This window comes from Alnus glutinosa, chromosome 1 (assembly GCF_958979055.1).
Source record: "Alnus glutinosa chromosome 1, dhAlnGlut1.1, whole genome shotgun sequence".
In the NCBI taxonomy this organism is placed as follows: Eukaryota; Viridiplantae; Streptophyta; class Magnoliopsida; order Fagales; family Betulaceae; genus Alnus; species Alnus glutinosa.
The window spans coordinates 41,238,048-41,262,675 of record NC_084886.1 but is presented as its reverse complement, the minus strand read 5'-3'; the positions used below and the strand labels follow the sequence as shown (position 1 = coordinate 41,262,675).

Genomic DNA, 24,628 nt, shown 5'->3' with positions numbered 1-24,628 from the left:
TCGTATAAGATGACTACTAATTTACTATCACATTATCATATTTTTACTATAATATGACTACTAATTATTGAATGAATAAGAATGTTCATATCCACTAAAAAAAAAAAAAAAAAGAATAAGAATGTTCATATCACATTAAATTGTCATGAAAGTAATAAATACAGCTTTAAAAAAAAAATAGTTTCTGTTAATCAATTGTTATTATTGCCATAAAATATAACTTTTAAGTTTCAGACAAAATTATTGCATTACTGGTGGCTTCTTTCCCTGTAAAGAGCCCAAACCCATGAACATAAAATGTAATAGAGTTGTTGTTTTTGACAGAGTCCCTTAATTTAAGAGAAATTAACTTTTTGTGCTTTATTATTTAAAGGTGAAGAGAAGTAAGAAACACATGATATTGAGCTAAAAAAAAAAAAAAAAAAAAAATGAGAGAATCTTGGTGGGATTGTTGGGCATGCGAGCCTCTTGAAAAATGTTATCCAATCCTAAGCTTTTAGGTAAATCATTTTTGGACTTTTGATCAAGAGATACCTTGCTTCAATTCTATCAATCACCTTGTTACTACTCGAAGGTGAAAATCTCTATATATACTTGAGATTACCTGAAAGAAACTGAGGGATTGCTTTCCATTTCGTTTTGGAACTTTCGAGTTTTGAAGTAATAAAAACAAGAAGTATATTAATTTGTTTCTTAAATAATTACCAAACTACTCAATTTTTATTCATCAAGATTTTGTATATTAATTATAAGATTATGTCGAACCAAAATTTGATAATTTACATTTTATGGGTTTCATCTTCTCTCTCATTTATTGATCAAAAGTATATAACATGAATATATTCCATCATTCCAAGATTATATTTTGTTAATGTTTTTGTTTATTTTCGTTTAAAAATAAAATAAAAAGCAGTCCTAAAAAATGTCTCTACCTTTTGTTGCTTCGTAGAAGAGCATTCTTGATTGATAAGGGTTTCTCGAAATTCATTCCTTCTTTTCGTGAGAGAAATAATTCTTTGCTTTGATCTAGGTTTTGTTCCTTGTTCCTCAAATTCCCTTTCTCAAGCATGGGTTTTGCCCTATATTATTGCATCAAGGTGCCCATTGATTTCACCATTTCCACCAGGAATCACGCACCTACAACCCTTTGGTACCAACCATTCTCTATTTCTTTTAAGAATTTCCTCAAACACCTTGGCTACACTTGAATTTCTCGGTTTTGGTCCTTAAAACTTTCCTCTTGAACCATGGGCTGCATCAACGGCAAGTTCTGTATCCGGTACCTATTATCATCAAACGTCGATTCCCCACAGTACCCCGAAGTGGTTCCGTACAGTCTACAAGGCAAACACATACTCACCCAGAGATCCTTGAAGTCTGTACCTGTTCCTTCACACAATTTCCTTTTGAAGTACTCGTTTCTCACGCAACGTGGTTACTACCCAAACTCGTCAGATAGAGAAAACCAAGACAGTTTCTGCATTAGGACTCAAATTCAAGGTAACCCAAATATCTATTTCTTTGGTGTATTTGATGGGCATGGTGACTTTGGCGCACAATGTTCGAATCTCGTGAAGGATAGGCTGATAGAAATACTAGCGAATGACACTACACTGCTAGATGACCCTATTAAAGCTCTTAACTCTGCGTATTTGGCTACAAATGATGAGTTACGCAATAGCAAGATTGATAAGTCATACAGTGGTACGACGGCCATTACAGTACTCATAGTTGGGGATACGCTTTTCGTGGCGAATGTAGGAGATTCGAGGGCAGTGATTGCAGTGAAGGATGGGAATAGAATTGTTGCTAAGGATTTATCAAGTGATCATACGCCGTTTAGGAAAGATGAGTGTGAGAGAGTGAAGCTTTGTGGGGCTAGAGTTTTGACTTTGGACCAATTAGAAGGGCGTATGGATCCGAATATTCAGTATTGGAACGATAAAGTGTCGCATGTCAACCATCGTCCGAGGTTGTGGTTTCAAGATGCGAGTACTGCGTTTACGAGGAGCATGGGAGATAATGCAGCTGTGCAGTTTGGTGTAATTGCTGTTCCAGAGGTTTTGAGGCTTCAGCTTACACCTAATCATCTCTTCTTTGTTGTTGCAAGCAATGGGGTCTTTGACCGACTCTCAAGCCAAACAGTTGTTGATAAGGTATGACACATGACGAAATTTTAGAATGGCTTAAACGACTACTCTTATTAAGTTTTTCACCTTTTCTTGTTGATGTTCAATTTATTGTTGGTCGCTGATAGATCACTTTGACTAAGCATGTGAATTTAAAATGTCGCTTATTTTCTGTTCATGCTTGTCAATGGCATGCAATTGGATTAGTAGACTTGACTTTCTTATTGCATAATATGCATGGTTCGTTGCATTAATTCATGTTTGTGGAGCTACATGACATTTTTAAGATATCTTATTTCCCAAACTTTTGCATGTATAAATGCACATGTATTCAATAAGTTACCTACACGTGTTGATATTTGATTTTACATGCCATATTTTGTTAGTAGGTGTGAAAATTGTAATTTTTGTTGCTTTGGGTCAAGTGGTAAGAGTTTTGTCTTGGTGGCAATTCCATCAAGTCCAAGGTTCGAATTCCTTGAGTGCAAATAATTTTTGGAGGCCAACTCGTCAGCAAAACCAGAATATTATCTGATCCATGTGATGGGAACGTTTTACACGAGCTCAAAGTTTACTCGAAAAAGGTTGGTACAAGCGGTGAATTTCAGTGATATACTTCACATTGTAAGCATTAATTAGTATTTTTGAGTGAGACGCCATCTAACAAGCAATGAGTCAATGACAGTGTTCTACGAATCTTTTTTGGGCACATCACATGATGTTTTTCATATTTATTATTTTTTTGGTTTTCCTTTACTTTCGATAGTCTAAATAGATTTTTTTTTTTTTTGTTGATTTAGGTGGCAAGTAATTCGGATCCCCGAGATGCATGTGGTTCTATTGCCGGAGAATCGTATAAATTATGGCTGCAACACGAAACCCGGACCGATGATATTACAATCATTATTGTCCACATCAAACGTTCTTCTAATGTACGTTTAAATCTTCCTCTATCAAACGTTTTGCTACTTTTTATTTATTTATTTATTGTGTTAGAGTCCGTTTGACCTTTTGTCTCATTGAGAAATTATTTTTTAAAAATAGCGATTTGAAAATATGAAAATATTTACATTTTTAAATAGCAAACTTGGGGTTTTTTAAAAAAAATATGATGATTTTAAATGCCAAATTGTGATTTTACTGAATGTTTAATTGCGTTTTTAAAAATTGCATTTTCAAATCATTAATTTTTAAAGAGCATGTTTTGAAACATCAAAACCAAACGGATCCTTAAATTCTTTTAGTTGCAATAGTAATAGGTGTTGAGAATGCTCAAGGGCTACATACATTTTGCTATATATTCTTGTGTTTAAGGGTAATAAGAATTTTCCTAACACTCTGTGACTTGTGCCTGCCACCTTTTTCTTTGCCCATGCACTAAATGGATCAGGTTGAGTCGCAAGCTTCGCCTGAGAGTCGGCCTTAAGAGACCGGTTTCGCCTCAATGGAGCTCGAACTTGGAAATAGATAACCTCAAGTGACCCCTTTAACTATTGAGTTAACCCCTTAGGGCGGGCTAAGAACACTACAAGTTTGTATTTTTTTTTAAAAAAAAAAAATGATGAAAACAAAATATTTGTCAATTAAGAATATATAGTAATTCAACTTCATAAACACTGTAATTAAGCGTGCCTAGATATTCTCATATTTATCCATTTTTGTCAATTTTTTTTTGGGTCAAAAAAACCATTAGATGGAGTAAGTAAAAAATGTATGTTTTTTGTTATTGCGATTAATTTGCTTGGAAACCTCTGACTCCACCACTATGGGTTATAATTTAGAGTAATGCTATCACTTAACTTGGATGGGTCTATATTGAAGAAAAAGAAAAAAATTAATGGTTGATAAACACAGTCACATTAATTCAGTGAGATAAGAATTTAGTATTTAAAATTACCATATAATTAAACCAAAATTAGTTGTAACAAATGTTTTCTTCACTATTTCTTGAAGCACATATAGAGGAAGCTGGAATTTACATGCTCTTGATGAAAATCATAGTCGATCTTCTCCTTTTTGGGGTTCAAATTTCAGAGATTAATTGCTAGTCTATCGATCAACCATGTAGCTTTCAAACCACCAACCGGAAGCAACCCAAGATTCTTTTTTTTTTTAGGGCTCATTTGCCCAAGTTATTTTTGACTTTTGAGCATTGGGTATAGCCGGTCACAATTTGGGTTGGGTTGAGAAGCATATGACATTTTGGATTAGGTTCAGCCCATGCAAAAATAGAGCTTGTTATCCTACCAAGCTCATAGTTGAAATAAATCCAAATGGACATAAACTAATTATTGTAGAAGAATTTCTCTACTTCAGAGTTTAAAAGTTTTATGTGTTGTTAACATGTGAGAAGCACATTTTTTTTTATTATTATTTTATAGCATGTGCTTCTCAAACGCTTTTTTAATAGCATTAATAAAAAAAAAAAAAATGTGTTTCTCACATGCTCAAGAGACACAACAGTTTTAGAGACCAAATGAAAGAATTCATACAACCTTTAGAAAATTTATATCCAATCCAAATAGACTAATTGTAATGCCCCCCCCCCCAAAAAAAAAAATTACTTAATTTGGAGAGTTACTGGCGGTTTCCCATCACAATTAACTGGTAATTGCTTAGTGAAACTACCCTTAAGATCTTATCAGAGTTTAAATAATGCGAAAAGCAGAAAACATAATCTGAGAATCTAAGTGTAATTAACCATAACAATAATATCATCGATTATAGAACCAAAGTTGTCCAATATCGTACTAACTCAAAACAATCAAACCTGATACTATGAGTCATTCTCTCAACGTCAAATATATTGGACAACTCTAGTATTTCCTCCCTCGTTAAACACTTCATAATTAAGGCTTCTAATATTTTAAAACATATTAACGAACGTACGTTTTATAAAAATTATTTCTTCTTAAAAGGTAATCTATAAGAATTATATGCTTTAGACTTGCAAACATTAACTTTACATGATGAAATGTAAATGTCATGAAAAATGAGTTTGGCTTTAGGACTTACCTTAATGATGGTCGATTATCCTCAAGACTTCTCATTCTCTCTCTAGAATTCCTTTCACGCAATGGATGGAATGAACGTGGTGCACATAAGGGAAATAGGTGGATGAAAAACATAGGAGAAAAGGGGAATTTATAGGGACAAAAATGCAGAGGATGAGGATAAGATGATATGTCATCTGTCAAACGCTTTGTACACAAGGCTTGAACGTTCGTGTATTATTTAGGGTTAAGTGAACGTTCGTTGTACGACTTCGATCATTCGATGTACGATTTGACGTGCATGCAGAAGGTGTGTGATGTACTTCCTGACACAGTACATGTAACACCCCGTATTTTAAGATATTAATAAAATATTTTAAAATATGATTTAAGACCAAATAACAAGGCAAAAGAATAAATATGAATATTTATGAAAATAAATATTCATTAGCTTTATAAACGTCGATTTAATAATATTACTAGTTCGATAGGCGTTATTACAATATTAAGATGATAATATTAATTGATGTGTAATATTTATCATTGTGTATAAATATTATTTGGCATAATATTATTCAGTGTAATAATATTATCCGTGTAATAATATTGTGGAGAGAATAATATTAATAATGAAAGAAACTAGACTCAAAACAGGTTTAAAATAATAACTTTAGTGAGACCAATTAAATAAAAAAGGGACCCAAAGTAAAAATATTTACAAATTAAAAAAAAAATAAAAAAAAAATAAAAAATAAAAAATCTATGATATTTTAAAAACTTAAAGCAATAAGTTTAGTGGAAAACTTAATCAATAGTTTTAAACAAACTTGATGATCAAGTTTGTTATCACTTCTCTGCTTATAAAACCAAATTTTTCTTCAGTTGAAAACACACCCACACCCGCACGCCCTTCTCTTCTTTTCCTCTTTCTTCTTCTTCTTCTTCTTCTTCTTCTTCTTTTCTCCTTGTCTTTCCTCTTCTCTTGCCAAAACACAGAGAGACCGAGAGGGTGAGATTAGAGATGAGAGAGAGAGAGAGATCTATTGACGGAGAGATGCAGACGAGAGGGAGAGAACCCGAGAGAGAGACCGAGCGGGAGAGAGAGACGAAACAGGAAGAGAGGCCCGTGACCCGTCGACCCAGGTGGTGCGATTTCCGGCGAGACAGAGTGGGGTTTTTCTGGCGGGTCAAGACTGGGCTTTTCGGTGGGATGATTTTTCCGGCAATTGAGGCGTTTTTCCGGCAGCTTGAGGACGCGATTTCTAGTGAATTTTTAGTAGATTTTCTAAGAAAATCTTCAAGGTAATTTCTAGCAATCTTGTGATTTCATTTTGGGGTTATTATTGATTTATAAGAACTAACGATTGTTGATTAGTTGATCCTTTCAGCTGTTCGGTCACTGTGTTGGGTGGTGCGCTTTGGACCGATTATGTGTACTGAGTTGGGTTCTTGTTGAACTGATGGTGTGTGTGGTGTTAAATTTTGTAATTTCTGAGTTTGGCCGAATGGGTTGTTGATTATAAGTTTAAAGTTTAAATTGATGATGGGTTTCGGTTTTCTTGATTTTTGGGGTTTCAATTTTCTTGATTTTTGGGGTTTCAATTTATATAGCTTAGATTTCCAGATGATGGGTATTTAAACTATGGATATTCCAATGTGTTTAATTTCTATACTTGAGAATTATATTCAACCTCCAATTAAATTTCTAGCTTGCATAATTTTCTGTTGGATTCTGATTTTGGTTGGGAGTTTTATTTGCTGGAAAGTTTGATTGGGATGTTGATATTAAAGGAAAAGATCAGTAGGTAATTGTTCCTTAATTTCCATTTTAAAGTTTTAATTTCCTTAAGATGGAAGTGAATTAGGTTTGGAATTATTTTGTGGAGGATTTTATGAGGAATGCCGAATAGTTGTAAAATTTGGGTATTTATGATTTCTTGATGATTTTTCTTGAGTTTGTTGATTTTATCGATTATAGTAAGGTTAATTTTATAGAGAAAAATTGTGAAAGATTGGTGTTCTTGATGTAATAACTGAGTAGTGTTTAGTGTGATATTGGATATTGATTTCTTGGTTGGTTTGGATGATTAATTTTGGACAATGACATTAGTAATGATTTTTGGTATGGATTATAGATTTGGTGATTTAGGAATTGTTGCAGCTAAGATTTTATGGATGTCTTCTTGAATTAAGTGCTAATGTACCCCATGTATTTCCTGTTTTGGTACTTGCTGGATTTTATTGTCCTAAGTTCGATTTACTGTTAATTTGTTTGGGTCATGGAGTGTTGGATTATGAGTTAGGTGATTCAAGAGAAAGATGATATTTATTGGAGGTTTTCTATGGATAGGGCAAAGGGATTTTTGTTTCTTTGAAATTTCTAGAGTGTCAACTTTTTAAATCTACTAAAGTGTGTTGATAGGAAGTACGGCTTGAAGATCCATGGTTACATATTATGTAGAATGTATATATATAGAATACCTTAGTTTAAGTTTTAGGCTTCAAATCTCAGAATATTTCTCTAATCTTCTTCTTGCAATTTATATAGGTAGAAGGTCGACCCTGACGCTTATGATAAGTCCAAGTAAGGGGATACAACATCGAAAAACCCACAACGAGAATTTTATTGCAAATCTTTTGAGAAAGTGTTGGGGAATTTTACAAAGCATGTACTTACGTAATTTTTAATTATTTCAATCCCAAGTTTTTATTAACCATATGTTATTATTCAAGAATTTTGTGCATAAATTACAGTAGTGAATAAGAGCATTTCAAAGTTATGATTTATGCATAATTACAGTTGTGAGAAAAGCATTCCAAAATTTATGATTTATACATGAATACAGTCTTGATTGAAAAGAGGATCTAAAATTTAAAATCTACACATGACTATAGTTATGAAAACGGCTTTTACAATTTTAAAGTAAAGTGTCCAATTATAGCAGAGCCTGCAGAATTACAGAAAATGTTCATGTGCAGTAATTGTTTAACCCTAAGGCACTATTACAGTTATGATCGGTACCATATAGGGTAACATGGCAAGCATACCAAAAGACGGGATGTGCTACCGGCTGGGGTTGGCCTTCACCTAGGGAAGTTCCCCAACCCCGGCGACTCTCCCCTGTGACGACAGGCTGAGTCTATAGGTCCTTGGGAAAAAATCCAACGTGCTCCGCTCATGGGTAATAGCGATATAGAGTCTATAAAGGGGGAAACTACAGTTTTTAAGAGAAGATATATGAAAAGAATTTACTTGATCATTTATAAATTTCTCATGCCATTATTCATGTTCCTTGTTCATTTATTTTTAGGGGTAATTACCTTTTCCCCCCATCAACTACCAGCCATTGTCAACATGCCCCCATGAACTGACACCTCGACCAAAAGAGAGCATCTAACTACCATCGTTACCCACTTTGCCCCCATCCGTCAGAAGATTCCGTTAACTTAGATGGAATATTCCATTTTTTTGCGTTAATTTTTGTTTAAAGACCAAAATGCCCTCTACAGTAATTAATAAAAAATATTAAAATTAATATATTTTTTTGTTTTTTTAAAAAAAAACAAAAACAAAAATTAATCTAAGGGTGGCGCCCTTTTTCAGTTTTTTTTTTAAAAAAATATTAATTTTAATATTTTTTATTAATTACTGTAGAGGGCATTTTGGTCTTTGTGTGAATTAGATTGACGGATGGGGGCAAAGTGGGTAACGATGGTAGTTGGATGCTCTCTTTTGGTCGAGGTGTCAGATCATGGGGGCATGTTAACAATGGCTGGTAGTTGATGGGGGGAAAAGGTAATTACCCCTTATTTTTAATTTATGTTTTAATTGTTAATTATATTATAGCATGTTTTATTTTCCTAGTGTTGTAATTTCTTTATTGAGTTGTCGAACTCATCTCTTTTCCCCCAAATCTTTTCAAATGAACCAGTAAGACGAAGTCATTTCTTTATAATGGCGTATACCTCGCTAAGAGCAATAGATCGTTGTGAACCGACCAAACCTTTATATTGTATAGTATGTTTCTTTTTGGAATTCTTGGTATTGTAAAGAATTATTAATAAGCATGAATAATAAAATAGGGAGTTACAATCTATATGTTGTAAATGTTTTAGCATTCAAGTTCACATTTCCCCTTATATCCCAAAATGGGGGCATGACAGTACACCACGTCATCGGTCATTCGCAGTAGGAACTTTGAACGTTCGTTAAGAGGATAAGGAAGATGGTTGGGTCAGCTAGGGCAACCATCAATCATTCATTAAAAAATTGCTAACGTTCGTTCTAAGGTTTAATCAAACTTTCCAAGGAACAAGTCGAATGTTCGAAAGGACTTAAATTCATTTTTGTATAATTTGTTGTGAAATAAATATAGGCTTAATCACTTTATTTTTAATTTTGTAAATTGTTGATTTTTATACGGGGTATCACACTAATGACCTATGACCCAGTTGCTAATTGGTCAAATGGCACTACACATGTGACATTATGATACGAAAGTAAATGGCCAATGGACCACTCAGCAAAAAGGTCATAGAATCTTGACATTCATGCCCCTTAGATTACACAGCTATATGTTCATTACGAGGCAAAAAATAAAGAAACGCCATCCTCCAAAATCTTGAAAAATCAAAAATGAACTTCTAGGAGTACACCACCAAATTCTTATAAGAAGGTAAAAAAAACTTGAATGAAGGTATGGTATAAAAAATCCCTAAAACTCTATTTAGGTTATTTCGGAAAAATTATCTGACTTAATCATCAGAAGCTCCCTCGCCGACATTCATGCTTGCATCACTCCGATGGTCTTTTCATTTTTGCAAGTGCTCATCATTCAATTCAACCATGTAAAAATTTGCATTATACAAGTTGAAATCTTAAATATAATATGATCAAAAGTGAAACTATCCCTACCTTTTGGGTTTTAGGGCCCTTAGAAAATTTAAAAAATGCCACACAAATTTAAAAATTTCTTCTAAATTTTGTGTATTTTTTATGAAATGGACCCCTTATAATTTTTATTTTCTTAGTTTTGTGCCCAATTTCTTAGAATTTTGGTTCCACCCTTGAGTATGATGTAATTCATGTCGTATATAGGAAGTTTTAAGGGAAAAATAGATCACCCCAAAAAATTCAAAAAAAAAAAAAAAAAAAATGTATTGAGGACTTTAAGTTTATAAGGGGACTTTTATGTTTTACTAAAAGCTCACTCAAGCGTTATTACGAAAATATGTTACGAAGGCGACACGATCAATTGATGGGGCATCAAACAATATGAGAGAGAGAGAGAGAGAGAGAGAGAGAGAGAGAGGGAGTCAATCGTTCAACAATTAATTAGATTAAATAAATGGATTTAATTTTTCTATTAAATAATTAATTTAAGGAGAAAAGGAAAGGCGATAAGAGATTTTAGGAAAATTCAAATTGGTTAAAACGATAATGATAAATGGTAGAACCATATGCTAGCAAGGGGAAAAAACTAGGGATGAGGGAACATTGGTTTACAATAATATGACTATTAACTTTTTGTGCTTTATTATTAAACGGTGAAGAAAAGTAAGAAACACATGAAATTGAGCTAAAAAAAATAAGAGAATCTTGGTGGGATTGTTGGGGCATGCTAGCCTATTGAAGAGTGTTATCCAATCCAAAGCTTTTATGTAAAACATTTTTGGAATTTTGCTTAAGAGACACCTTGCTTCCTTCACCTTGTTACCACTCAAAGGTGACAATCTCTTTATCCTCTTACAAAAGAGAAACATCCAAAACAGATTAAGAAACGTACTTAATATATACTTGAGATTACTTCAAAGAAACTGAGGGATTCCGTTCCATTTCGTTTTGGAACTTTCGAGTTTTGAGGTAATAAAAATAAGAAGCTTATTAATTTGTTTCTTAAATAAATTACTAAAATCACTCAATTATATTCATTGAGATTTTGTATACTAATTATAAGATTATGTCAAACTAAAATTTCATAATTTGCATTTTATGGGTTTCATCTTCTCTCTCATTTACTAATCAAGTATATAACATGAATATATTCCGTCGTTCCAAGATTATATTTTGTTAATGTTTTTGTTTATTTTCATTTAAAAATAAATAAAAAGCAGTCCTAAATGTCTTTACCTTTTATTGCTTCATGGAAGGGCATTCTTGATTGATAAGAATTTCTCAAAATTCATTTCTTCTTTATATGAGAGAAGTAATTCTTTGCTTTGGTTGATTTCCTAATAGGTTTTGTTCCTTGTTCCTTAGATTCCTTTTCTCAAGCATGTGTTTTTCCCTATATTGTTGCATCAAGTTGCCCATTGATTTCTCCATTTCCAGCAAGAATTACGCACCTACAACCATTTGGTACCAATCATTTGCTATTTTTTTTTAGGACTTTTCTCAAACACCTTGGCTACACTTGAATTTCTCGGTTTTGGTCCTTAAAACTTGCCTCTTGAGCCATGGGCTGTGTCAACGGTAAGTTTTGTAGCCGGTACCTAGTGTCATTGGACATCGATTCCCCACAGTACCTCGAAATGGGTCCGTATAGTCTGCAAGGCAAACACATACTAACCCAGAGATCCTTGAAGTCTGTACCTGTTCCTTCACACAATTTCCATTTGGAGTACTCGTTTCTCACGCAGCGTGGTTACTACCCAGACTCGCCGGATAAAGAAAACCAAGACAGTTTCTGCATTAGGACTCAAATTCAAGGTAACCCAAATATCCATTTCTTCGGTGTATTTGATGGGCATGGTGAGTTTGGTGCACAGTGTTCAAATTTCGTTAAGGATAGGCTGGTAGAAATACTAGTGAATGACCCCGCACTACTGGATGACCCTATTAAAGCTTTTAACTCTGCATGTTTAGCTACAAATGATGAGTTACATAATAGTGAGATTAATGATTCAAATAGTGGTACGACAGCCATTATGGTACTCGTTGTTGGGGACACCCTTTTCGTGGCGAATGTGGGCGATTCAAGGGCAGTGATTGCAACGAAGGATGGGAATGAAATTGTTGCTAAGGATTTATCAAGTGATCACAATCCGTTTAGGGAAGATGAGTATGCGAGAGTTAAGCTCTGTGGGGCCAGGGTTTTGAATATGGCCCAAATAAATGGGCTTATGGATCCAAATATTCAGTATTGGGGTGATAAAGCGTCAAATGTTGACGGTCCTCCGAGGTTGTGGCTTCCGGATCAGGACACTCCGGGCGCTGCGTTTACGAGGAGCATGGGAGATAATGCATCTGCACATATTGGTGTAATTGCTGTTCCGGAGGTGTCGAGGCTTCAGCTTACAGCTAATCATCTTTTCTTTGTTGTTGCAAGCGATGGGGTATTCGACTCCCTCTCAAGTGAAGCAGTTGTTTATAAGGTATGACACATGACCAAGTTCTAGAATGGCTTAAACGACTACCCTTATAAGTTTTCCACATTTTCTTGTTGATATTCAGTTTATTGTTGGTCATTGATAGATCACTTTGACTATGCATGTGAATTTCAAGTGTTGCTTATTTTTTGTTCATGTTTGTGGGGCTACATGAAATTTATAAGATTTCTAAGATTTCCCAAATTTTTGCATATATAAATGCATGTGTATATAATAAGCTACCTACACGTCAAGATATTTGCTTTTACATGCCATATTTTGTGAGTAGGTATAAAAATTATACTTTTTGTTCTTTTGTTATATATATATAGAGAGAGAGTGAGAGATTAGTATTTTTGGTAGATACATGTTGCTAGTATTCACATGGGGTTAGCCAAAATAGCCGAAAGGTTATTTTGGCTAGTTCCATAGCAAAAAAATTCCCTATTCAGCTAGCTACTTTAGTTAAAGAATTGGCTAGCGGCTAAGCTTAGCAATTCGGGTTAGCGGGTTGGGTTCGTGTTAACCCGGATGACCCGATTACACAAATGGGTTCAACACGAACCCGACCCGATTATTAATCGGGTTAGAACATGTGACCCGAACACAACCCGATTGCAAACTGGGTAACACGAACCCGACCCGCTAAACACGATTGAACTCGGTGTTATTTGGATCCCCGTTCTGGTGGATATTGTTTCTTGTGGTCATGACCCATCACCCACAGCTTGTAAAGCTCTGTAGGAGATGCAATTGCAGACATTTCTGACGAATATCAACCAGATCTTGTAAGGCTTTAATACCGTTTGGAAAAGGTGCTGTCAGAGGTGACGAAGATCTTGTTCTTCTAGCGGGTGGCGGTGACAGATTCGCCGAGAGCGCCGACCTTGATGCGCTCCTGGAGGAACTTCTCCAGCGAGGCGATGTCCATGATCTTGTCCTCCACCGGCTTCGCGCAGTCGACCACGAACGCCGCTCCCTTCTTCTTCTATGTCAAAAGGCGTGCTGTTGGTTTGGTTTGGTTTCTTTTCTCCGTCAGAAATGTGTGTTTGGTTTGGTTTTGTTTCTTTTCTTCTATCTCCTTTTGATTGAGGGGGGAGATTATTTGGTGGAGGAGAGCTTTCACACCAGTGGAGAAGCGTGGTGGGGATTGTGGTTTTGAGATGGGTCTGTAGGTGCGGTGATGAAAACACTGAAAGGGCCAAAAGGCGTGCGGTGCGGCTAAGGTTCTTCACTGAAGTCTGAAATCTAAATCACTATTTTTTTTTTATTTTTTTATTTTTAAAACAAATCGTATCATAATCGGGTTGACCCAAACCCGATAATATTAAACCCAAACCCGATTTTTTCTTGTCGTATTCGTGCCGGGTTTGCGGGTTGTGTCAAAAATTGCCAACCCTACTAGCGGCTACAGTGTTTTACATTGTAGCTCAATAATGCATTAAAAAAAAAATCAATCTGATTATCTCTCCTTTTTGGGAATAGTGAAAAAGAGATAATATATATTTTTAAATGGAATATTAAAAGTTGATAACTAAAATGCTGAACTTAAAATAGGTGCTTTGAGAAAGTAGGTAGCTAAAATAGAAAAATGTGTTTATATATTTTAAATGGAATAGTAAAAGTTGATAGTTAAAATGCTGAACCGAAAGTAGGTACTTTGAAAAAAATAAGTAGCTAAAATAAAAAAAGAAAAGCATTTTTTAGCAAAACATTTGTTGAACCAAATGTGAATGCTTAGGACATGATTGTAGAGATTGGTTCCAAATCAACTTCTTTAGTTTCCCTAAGTTGCTCCTTCAACATCTCTATGTATTCTACTTTTATCTTATGCTGTAAGAGTAAACCAAGATAGAAAGCAATAGTAAAATTGCTTTCACACTTTGCTTATTAATGAATAGCTTGTATATTTTATCATATATTGTACAACATATACCCCTACTCAAATCACGATGGTTGAATTGTTTGCTCCAATTTTCATGAAATTTGGACGGGAAATGAGAGAAAGGGATATAGGCCCAAGCGTCTTGGGCGGGTGGACTCCAAATTTTCCTCTCTTTTTTCCTAAAATTCAGACAAAAAATTCGAGGAGTTGAGGATCTTCATAGAATACCATCAAAACATTCTAATGAGCCTCATTGAGACTCTCAATTAAAGTTGAGGATTTGGGTTCCTAAAATGATGATCAGATTTGATAATGTGTGGATCAAAGGTGATGGAGTTGTGTTCTATAACCTGAATAAATTTTCCTAGAAACTTTGTTAATATAATCTTATAGGATTATCAATCAACAGGAAGCTTACAATGGTCATGAAAAATGGGTGCGACTAAATCCAATTAAAATTATAGAAGTCACATTCCTAGCTTTCTCTCTTTTCATCTTTGGTACCAAAAGCAGTTAAAATTTGCCAATCACTTCAAAATAATTGAACAAGAAAAAGCATTTCAAAATTGAATGATATCACTAATTCAATTATTGATTTGAATTAGACGGGAGTCAGAGAAGTAGCAGATCTCTTATTCGTATGAGATATAATTTTTTGTCACCCTAATACACAATTCTTAACCACCTTGCCCATGTGACAAGATGATCACCTAACTAACTTTAGGATTTTATTTTATTTTTTTCAAAAAAGAAGAAGTAAAAGTAGAAGTTATCATGTGGGCAAAGGTGGTCGTAATTGTGTATTGTTGGGGTGTCAATGTATTATATCTCATTTCATATTGTGATTAAAATTAAAATTTATAACACTTTAAATTTTAAATAACATATTAATAAATTCACTACAAGGATAATTGCACATTTGGTCTTTGAGGTTGGCCTAAATTATAAATCACTATCTGTGGTACAAAAAGTTCATGGAAAGTCCATGTAGTAAACTATAATTACGAATCACTCCCTGAACCCGTTTTCTGTCCACCAAGTTAACAAATTCTGTTAGTTTGTTACGTTATTCCTAATAGAAAATTGAAACGTGGCCACCCCAAGCCTAAGTGAGGCCTTGCGCCACCCCCATACGTGGCCGGGCCACCCCTTTGCTATTTTCTTTAAGTTTTATTTATTTATATTTTTTTATTGTAATGAACATGTGTAGGTTTTTTTATTGGACATAGCGTGATAAACTAACGGAATCTATTAATTTTGTTAATGGAAAACGGGTTCAGGGGCTGATTCGTAATTGTAGTTTATCATAAGGACTCTCTATGAACTTTTTGTACCGCATAGAGTGATTTATAATTTAGGTCAACTTCAAAGATCAAAAGTACAATTATTCGTTAACTATATATATCAATATATATATATATATATATATATATATATATATATATATATATATATCCCATTAAATACTCCTTATTAAAATTCATTTTTAAAAGTATTCAAATTCTCACGCAGGACTATTGCTCTATCTCTAAATCTTTGTAGCATAAGAACGTGCCACCTGTTGAGTTGTCAGGATTGATTTTTTTTTTTTAAATATTATTGTGTAGCCTTTCCCACTCAGAGTGTTGCGTGGGGGTGGGTGTGTTCTCGGAAGATGGGCTTTTTTGCAGACAAATCCACCCATGCACACAAAATCTATCTTCTCTCTCTTTCTTGAAAGTTGAAAGAAACCCCATTTTGTACGCCATCAGAGCCTTCCTATTGGAATTTTGGACTGCTCAGAAAAAAGAAGTATTTGGAATTTTGGACTGTAATATTGATTCCGGGTTTCGTTGTCTTTTATCTTAAATCTATCTGCTTTTTGATGCTGCCTTGAGCCCTGATCTTTTGTAATTTGTGCCCAAGAAAAAGGTTCAGTGTTTAGTTATCTCACGACCAAAATGTCTATACCTTTTCTTGCTTTCTTCTTGGTAGGGCTTTCTTGAGATGGGTTTCTCGGAACTCGTTTCTTCTTGATGCGCTTCCTCTTTCCGTAAGAGAAGTAATTGTCACTGATTACACACAGGTTTTGGTTGATTTGCTACTAGGTTTTGTTCCTTGTTCCTCAAATTCCATTTCTGAAGCATGGGTTTTGCCCAATATTACTGCATCAAGAGCCACAGGTTCAAATGTCTGGGGTGCCCATTTCACCATTTCCACCAAGAATTACGCATCTGTAACCCTTCGGTACCAATCATTCTCCATTTCTTTTAGGACTTTCCTCAAACACCTTGGCTGCACTTCAATTTCTTGGTTTTGGTCCTTAAAAACTTGCCGCTTTAGCCATGGGCTGTGTCAACAGTAAGTGCTGTAGCCGGTACCCACTGTCATCGGACGGCGATTCCCGACAGTACCGCGAAGTGGGTCCGTACAGTCTGCAAGGCAAACACATACTAACCCAGAGATCCCTGGAGTCTGTAGCTGTTCCTTCACACAATTTCCATTTGGAGTACTCGGTTCTCACGCAGCGTGGTTACTACCCGGACTCGCCGGATAAAGAAAACCAAGACAGTTTCTGCATTAGGACGCAGATTCAAGGTAACCCAAATATCCATTTCTTTGGTGTATTTGATGGGCACGGTCAATTTGGGACACAGTGTTCGAATTTCGTCAAGGATAGGTTGGTAGAAATGCTAGCGGATGACCCCGCACTGTTGGATGACCCTGTTAAAGCTTTTAACTCTGCGTTTTTGGCCACAAATGATGAGTTACATAATAGCGAGATTGATGATTCAATGAGTGGTACTACGGCCATTACGGTACTCCTCATTGGGGATACCCTTTTTGTGGCGAATGTGGGTGATTCCAGGGCAGTGGTTGCAGTGAAGGATGGGAATCGAATTGTTGCTGAGGACTTATCGTATGATCAAACACCATTTAGGAAAGATGAGTATGAGAGAGTGAAGCTTTGTGGGGCCAGGGTTTTGAGTGTTGATCAAGTAGAAGGGCTTAAGGATCCGAATATTCAGTCGTGGGGCAATGAAGAGTCTCAAGGCGGTGATCCTCCGAGGTTGTGGGTTCAGAATGGGATGTATCCGGGGACTGCGTTTACGAGGAGCGTGGGAGATAATACAGCTGAGAAGATTGGTGTAATTGCTGTTCCGGAGGTGTCGATGGTTCAGCTTACAGCTAATCATCTTTTCTTTGTTGTTGCAAGCGATGGGGTCTTTGAGTTCCTCTCAAGCCAAGCAGTTGTTAATATGGTATGACACATGACCAAATTCTTGAATGGCTCAAACGACTACCCGTATAAGTTTCCCACCTTTCCTTGCTGATATTCAGTCTATTGTTGATCATTGATATATCACTTTGACTAAGCATGTGAAGTTCAAATGTTCGTTGTTGTTTTATGTGTTTGTCAAGGCATACAATTGGATTAGTAGACTTGACTTTCTTATTGCATATTATGTATGGTTCATTGCATTAATTCATGTTTGTGGAGCTACATGACATTTTTAAGATTTCTTATTTCCCAAAATTTTGCATTATAAATGTATGTGTATACAATAAGCTACCTACACGTCAGTATATTTGATTTTACATGATATATTCTGTGAGTAGGTGTGAAAATGGTACTTTTTGTTGTTTTGTTAGAGAGAGAGAGAGATAAGAGTACTTTCGGTAGATCTATGTTGCTAAGAGCAGTCCCAGCGGATTCGCTACTTTTGATATTTGGCTAGAATAGCGTGAGAAATGAGAAAAACTCACCTCCATCGGCTTATCTTCACCAACGCTAGTTTAGATTTTCAGAGGATTTGTGAACATTATCACGCCTCATGTGGCATCACACTGTTCACAGATGTATTAATATTTTATTAATTTTTCTTCATTTCTCTCACTCTCTCAAAGCTTCTTTCTTGTTCTTGTGCGTTTCCTCCTCCACCGTCTTGTGCGTTTCCTTCTCCACCATCTTGTGCGTTTTCTTCTCCACTCCCTCCAAATCCACCACCTGCACCACAAAAGCCGAAGCCTTCGACGCGTCGTAACCATACCTACTCACCCGCACCACAGCATCTCCGGTGCCAGATCGTCAGGTCTCAGCTGGAGCATTGGCTGAATCCACTCCGAATCCACCACCCACACGGCCGCACCACAGAAGCCGAAGCCTTTGCAGCGTCATAACCGTACCTAGTCACCCGCAACACAGCATCTCCGGTGCCAGATTGTCAGGTCTCGGCTGGAGCTTGAAGGAGAATTTGTCGGAGAATGGAATTTTTCTGGTTAAAAATTCATGGCCATGGGTCATGTGGAGTTGAGTGCAGACGCGTGGAGATGCGGATGCGTGGCTGCATGGCAGTGTGGAGATAGGTTTTTAACAAAAACAAAAAAAAAAATTAAAAAAAAAAAGAATAATAATGCTTATTTTAATAAAATAGAGAGAAGTTTAGATAAATTGATGGAGGAAGGTGTTGAAAAGTGGTTAGCTAAACTAGTAAAAGTGGGTTTTCGTTAGCTATTCTAGATAAAATTTTAGGTAAGCTGCTGTGAGTGGTCTAAGGTCCATAGTTGTTGAGATTTGCTCCAAATCAACTTCTTTGGTTTCCCTAAGTTGCTCGTTCAGCATCTCTATGTGCTCTACTCTGGCTTTATGCTGCAAGAGTAAACCAAGATAGCAAGCAATAGTAAAATTCTTCTGAAGGTTGCCCTCATTAGCATCTCTGAACTACTGGTGTATTATTTTTCTTTTCTGAAGTTTACAAACGGTCAATTTCAGTGATATACTTCAAATTGTGAGCATTAGTATTTTTGAGTGAGATGCTATCTAACAAGCAATTACAATGTTCTATGAATCTATTTATGATTCCTACATTAAGTTTGTTAGAAGGTGCACATAAGGGGGCATTGGGTTCCCATGGAGATGAGAACCATTCCAGTTAATATTTGACAGCACATCCATCATTTAGATGAAATCATTATTAAAATGAGAAATGCTATGGGTACAAAGGGAATTACAAATGGAGCCTTACACACTGAAGTGGCATTGCCACATCAGTTAAAAAAAAAAAAGCATCCGTCTTGAGCATGTGTCTGCAAGAAATCGTCTGCAGACAAAAAAAAAAGCATCCATCATTCAGGACGTCTGCCGTTTCTTGTTGAAACAAACAATGAGTTCTCTTTTGAATCTGGAAATTAAAAAGTAAAACTGAGGGACGATTTCAAAAAGCAAAGAGATGAACTTGAAGAAAACTGAGTCAAAGAGGGACGAAGCTCCTGTGAGTGACGAAGAAAAATGAGCCAAAGAGGTCCATCATGCAGGACGAAGAAAACTGAGCTGGTTTTTGACTAATGATGATTGAGTGCCGATCCCTCCTAGTTCACCTAGCCCTTTTGAAAGACATACGAAGGGAAGCTACTGGCAGTCTTTGACCAGCGAAATATTGCACCGAACTCTGTAGTCTTCTCTCTCTCTCTCTCTTCCATCTTCTTTGTTTACATTTACAAAGAATGCTTTACTCATTAATTGGCCCTAGTATATTCCCACAGGATGATTGAGTCCTTGTGATGACTCACTTTAATTCCTATACTTCCCCTGCATTTCAACAAAAGAACAAAGAATGCTTCTTCTTTTTTTCTTTTTATTCAGACGCACGCTCAAGATGAGATGATTTTTCTTATTGCATACAATTTGTCTGCAAACAAATCAAGAACCGTCATACGTCATTTTTTTTTTCTGCGGATTATTCCTTGTTGCAGAATCATGCTCAAGATGGATTCTTTTTTTTAACTGATGTGGCACTGCCACGTCAGTGTGTAAGGCTCCCTTGGTAATTCCCTTTGTACGCGTAGCATTTCTCTATTACAATTGAAAAGAGAAGTTTCTTTATAGTTGGGGTCACCGACTTGGACAATTTAATTAGTGTCATTTAAATAAAACAGAGCATTATTACACCTACTCTTGCTTTGTGAAAATCGGAATGGACTAATTGCCATGTTTATGTAAAAGTTTTTGGAATTATGTCCTCATCTCAATTGGAAATAATACATTTATTAGCTAGTGCTATGAGTTATCTTGCCAATCACAGGTAAACGCTACTTGCAACCATTAGTCTCTGCTCCTTGTTTTCAGTTTTCGACTATTGGACCATTGTAATTACTGTTGTATGTGTCATTTATTTCCATATATTTCCCTATTTATAAATTCATATTTACCTGATGGATTCTTCCTTATTTATAATTTTATATACCTGATAGTTTTCTTCTTATTTGTAATTTTATATATACCTGATGGAGCAAATTAATTGTCTAACTGTGCTACTAAAAAAATGAAAATTCTGTAGTGTTTCAAATTTTTCACTGTAAAATGGTTTACTTCAATCATGGACCTCTCTGGTTATCAGATGTCTCTGCTACCCTTAGACGTGACATTTGCCTTTAACCTCCAGAACAATCTCTGAAATAGTGCAAGAGAAAAACAGTTTCCAACTTAATCTTTTTCATATTGTAAATTTGGGAATTCTTTTAATTTTATATGGAATGACACAATGGAAGTTTGTCAACATTTCTCATTTTTTGGTGTCAAATATGCTTATTTTAGTTGATTGCTAGTAGTGTATTTTGGGCACATGATGCATACCTCAACAAAATTTAATAACCCCTTTATCAGGTTTATTATTTTTTTTGGTTTTCCATTACTTTCAGTCCTACCATTCTTAATCTTAACAGATTTTCTGATGTTTTTCTTGATATAGGTGGCAAGTAATTCAGATTCCCGGGATGCATGTGGTTCTATTGCCGGAGAATCATATAAATTATGGTTGGATCACGAAAACCGGACAGATGATATTACAATCATTATTGTCCACATCAAAGGTTTTTCTAATGTATGTTTAAATCTTCCTCTAGCTGCACGTTTTGCTACCCTTTTTTTCCTTTACAGGCTGAATTTCCTGTTTTCTTTGTGTTAAAGTCCCTTCGTAGGCCAAAAGTGTGTTTTTAAAGAAAATCACAAAAAATGTCGTTTGAGAGTGCGATTTAAAAAAATGCAATTTGAAAACATGAAAAAAATCTACGTTTTCAAATTGCAAGTAAGAGGGTACATTTTTAAAAAAATATGATTTTAAAGGTCAAATTGCGATTCTATCAAATGTTTAACTGCGTCTTTAAAAATTACGTTTTTAAATCACTCTTTTTTTTTAAACCACACGTTTTGAAACTGCAAAACCAAACCCACCCTTAAATTCGTTTAGTTGCAATAGTATTAGGTGTTGAGAATGCTCAAGAACTACATACATTTTTGCCAGGTTTTCACTTTGGAGAGTAATCTTACTTGAATGACAAATTTTAGTGGATTAGTAAAGGCGGGATAAGAATTTTTCTAACACTCATGCATGCCACCTTTTCCTTTGTCCGCCGTGCCTCTTGCAGAGTTGACTAAATTGCTGCTCAGTCCACTGATTGTATTGTTGACCTAATTTTAAATGTAATTACAATAGTCAGGTGGTGGTACTACAGATGGACCAAGTGGAACCAATGTTAGGCGAATGATGTCCAGAAGAGCAGCTTCTGAGGTATCCGTTACCTCTGGATCAGAACTTTACCTTTCAGCCAAGAGCGACTTCTCAGACCTACAGTCTTGTCAGCATGTGGTTTCAATAAATCGAAGCCCATTGGAATTGGTGGGTCTCTCAACCCCTGTTTTATCTCATTTTATGACCTTTACATACATACATATATGCATATATATCTATCTATTAATATTACCTCTCTCTCTCTCTCTCTCTCTCTCTCTCTCTCTCTCTCTCTCTCTCTCTCTCTCTCTCTCTCTCTCTATAATTCAGTGATCAGATTCACAGGCCTTCAGGATGCTGCCTCACATCTCCTTGTCATGTACCTCTTATTAGTTGAATTAATTTTAAAATACACACATTTCATTACTATCTGTCTGAAGGAGGTCTTATGTTTTTATTTTGTTTCTACTATTTCGATTTTGTCCCAAATTGATTGCATCAAATCTACTTATGTAAGGATTAATTAATGTCCTTGTTAAAAATGCTGACAAGAAAAAAAATGACTTCTTTTTGGCTTGTAGCAGGACGTAGGTTAGCTGTGCATTCTGCGGGGAGGAGAAGCAATCTATTCTGCATATACAGGATATACTTGGTCACTAATCTCCAGGCAACAGCTTCTTTGCTAATATGGATAAAGCTGTTTCACCTGCTAACCCTAAATTATGAAGCAAATGTTAATAAAATTTGAATAGATTCAAGTAGGTTCAGTTAGGAGCTTGGGATGTGATGATGGAAAGTTCAAGTGAAGATATGATCCTTTGTATCTTCAGAATTTACTCCACGGAAAATGTAATAGAGATACCCGGTATTAATTGCATCCCCTTTATGATATTCCATTACATAAAACATTTTTTTCTCTCTACATATTCTACAAGCTTGGCCCTCCACAGAAATGGGACAAATGAAACATGTCAAGCTTGAAATTATTGTAGGGTTCTTTCTTCTTCGAAAAGGAGATTTTGTATGAGGATTTGAACAGGTATTCCTCCTACTAACTACTCCCTGCCAGCCGCCGCCAATGATATGTTACAAGCTTTTTTTCTGCTTTTACGAGCTTTTTAATATCTGTTGAGTTTTGGTCTATGTGGGAGACCCTTTCTCTAGAGTTTATGTTCTGATTTTAGCAGTGCCTCTCCCTCTTCAACCTCTGCAAATGGGCTGTTATTTCCATTTTCAACTCCCGCAAAGGGGTTGTTATTTTTGATAGGTTGGAAGGCTCTTTTGAGGGTCATGACCCTGCTCTTCACTATGTTGGTGTTAAGTTCGCTTTGTGCGGATCAATCCTTGACTTTGTTTAAGGTAGATAGGGTCGTGAAATTTTTTATTCCTTCAGAATTTAAAAAAACACCAATTCCCTGCTTGGTTACGAATTTGGCACTGTTTTATGATGTCCACTCCTCTAGATTATTCTTTGTAACCCTGCTATTGTGGAATGACTGTTGTATTAAAAAAAAAAAAAAAGCCGCCTAAATTGTGCTTGTGTCTCCACTGATATCAACCCCCCAACAACACATCCCCCACCAAAGCCATCCTCTGCCAATGCTGCCACCCCACTCAACCTAACATAGGCGTATGCACTAGCAAGTTCAGCAACCCAACTCGGATACTCTTTCATCTGCATTTGGTTTGAGGAATATAATTTTTTCTCCGGCATTTACACTCATATGAATGTAAGAGCACTTTTAATGGTTTACGTATATTTTTATACAAAATGACTAATTAAAATTCACTTTATCTAATTTAGCTAATGAATTTTAAAATATATTATACATCCAATTATCTATTCTTTATTTATATCATTTAAAAATTATTTTTTTAATTTTTTAATTTTTTTTTTTTATCTTTCTTTACTGAAACTCAAGCAATTAGAAAAAGCAAAATAAAATTTTTCTCAAACACCCATTTGGCTAGGAGGCTTGAAACCCAGACAACAAAATAAAAATCAGCCTCAACCCAGTCTACCTTCACCTAATTTCATCAATAGGGAAGTTCTTCCATATTTCAGCCATCCATCTGTCAAAAATCACACACAAAATCAACCCTATTCGACTTCCCAAAGCCAGAACTCTCCTCTTTAAAAAAAAAAAAAAAAAACCATAAAACACGAACCATTATCAAAAGAAAGACCCATGAAACACAAATTCAAAAAATGGTTCACAAACCGTGATGCCATGAATCAAATTCTCAGACTACTTGGTTTGAGCGACTGAGTGAGAGAGAGTGAGAGAAGAGAGGCGGGAGAGATCAGAGAAATATGATAAACTTGATTTGTGTACAGTGTCACGTTGCATATTTCAAACTTGAGAAAAGTGTAAGAAAAAGAAAGGGAGAGAAAGAATCATTAAAAAAACTATGAATTAGTTGTAAGTAATTCACTCTAAAGCTTTTTTAGCCCGCTTATTAAAAAAATTAAGGCATTTTAGTCTGTTTAGAGGGAGAAAAACAAAAACACTTTACGAGAGTGAGGGGAATGTGTATTCCCATATCTCTACAAGGAATCCACATTCCCAACAAAACGAAGTTGGGAGAGAATCTAGATACCCGCAAGCATCTAAATTCCCTTTATTTAAATGCAATCAAACGAGATAATTTTTTAAGATTCTCACCCCAACCAAATAGGATAATCTTTTTAAAATGAGCCAAATTACAAAAAAAAAATATATATATATATATATATATATATATATTCAAAATGACAGCTAAAAC

General features: G+C 35.4%; 3 protein-coding genes across 5 annotated transcripts; all 3 read left to right on the top strand.

The window, feature by feature from the left end:
- Positions 1–1,145: 1,145 nt before the first annotated feature.
- LOC133858940 (probable protein phosphatase 2C 35) lies at positions 1,146–3,656 on the top strand. The gene is made up of 3 exons (XM_062294388.1): positions 1,146–2,156; positions 2,930–3,061; positions 3,520–3,656. The coding sequence occupies exons 1-3, from the start codon at positions 1,248–1,250 to the stop codon at positions 3,553–3,555; spliced, it is 1,077 nt and encodes a 358-aa protein (XP_062150372.1). The 5' UTR covers positions 1,146–1,247; the 3' UTR covers positions 3,556–3,656.
- Positions 3,657–11,468: 7,812 nt separating this feature from the next.
- On the top strand, positions 11,469–12,511 carry LOC133858925 (probable protein phosphatase 2C 35). Its single transcript, XM_062294374.1, has one exon. The coding sequence runs from the start codon at positions 11,579–11,581 to the stop codon at positions 12,500–12,502; it is 924 nt and encodes a 307-aa protein (XP_062150358.1). The 5' UTR covers positions 11,469–11,578; the 3' UTR covers positions 12,503–12,511.
- Positions 12,512–15,999: 3,488 nt separating this feature from the next.
- LOC133881701 (probable protein phosphatase 2C 35) lies at positions 16,000–22,941 on the top strand. Of its 3 annotated transcripts, none has more exons than XM_062320714.1 (4): positions 16,000–17,617; positions 21,104–21,235; positions 21,848–22,030; positions 22,447–22,941. In XM_062320714.1, exons 1-4 carry the CDS (start codon positions 16,700–16,702, stop codon positions 22,456–22,458), a joined length of 1,245 nt encoding a protein of 414 aa, XP_062176698.1. In that variant the 5' UTR covers positions 16,000–16,699; the 3' UTR covers positions 22,459–22,941. The 3 variants fall into 3 exon arrangements, with proteins under 3 accessions (XP_062176698.1, XP_062176692.1, XP_062176707.1); XM_062320708.1 differs by having other exon boundaries at positions 22,444–22,941; XM_062320723.1 differs by lacking the exon at positions 22,447–22,941 and adding an exon at positions 22,193–22,361.
- The last annotated feature ends 1,687 nt before the right edge of the window (positions 22,942–24,628 follow it).

What these genes read in the sequence shown, in the direction of transcription:
- LOC133858940 (XM_062294388.1), top strand. Translation starts at nt 1,248, where the DNA reads ATGGGCTGCATCAACGGCAAGTTCTGTATCCGGTACCTATTATCATCA. An exon ending in GCCAAACAGTTGTTGATAAG is followed by an intron (nt 2,157 to 2,929) that starts GTATGACACATG and finishes TTGTTGATTTAG; the next exon opens with GTGGCAAGTAATTCGGATCC. An exon ending in ACATCAAACGTTCTTCTAAT is followed by an intron (nt 3,062 to 3,519) that starts GTACGTTTAAAT and finishes TAAATGGATCAG; the next exon opens with GTTGAGTCGCAAGCTTCGCC.
- LOC133858925 (XM_062294374.1), top strand. Translation starts at nt 11,579, where the DNA reads ATGGGCTGTGTCAACGGTAAGTTTTGTAGCCGGTACCTAGTGTCATTG.
- LOC133881701 (XM_062320708.1), top strand. Translation starts at nt 16,700, where the DNA reads ATGGGCTGTGTCAACAGTAAGTGCTGTAGCCGGTACCCACTGTCATCG. An exon ending in GCCAAGCAGTTGTTAATATG is followed by an intron (nt 17,618 to 21,103) that starts GTATGACACATG and finishes TTCTTGATATAG; the next exon opens with GTGGCAAGTAATTCAGATTC. An exon ending in ACATCAAAGGTTTTTCTAAT is followed by an intron (nt 21,236 to 21,847) that starts GTATGTTTAAAT and finishes TAATTACAATAG; the next exon opens with TCAGGTGGTGGTACTACAGA.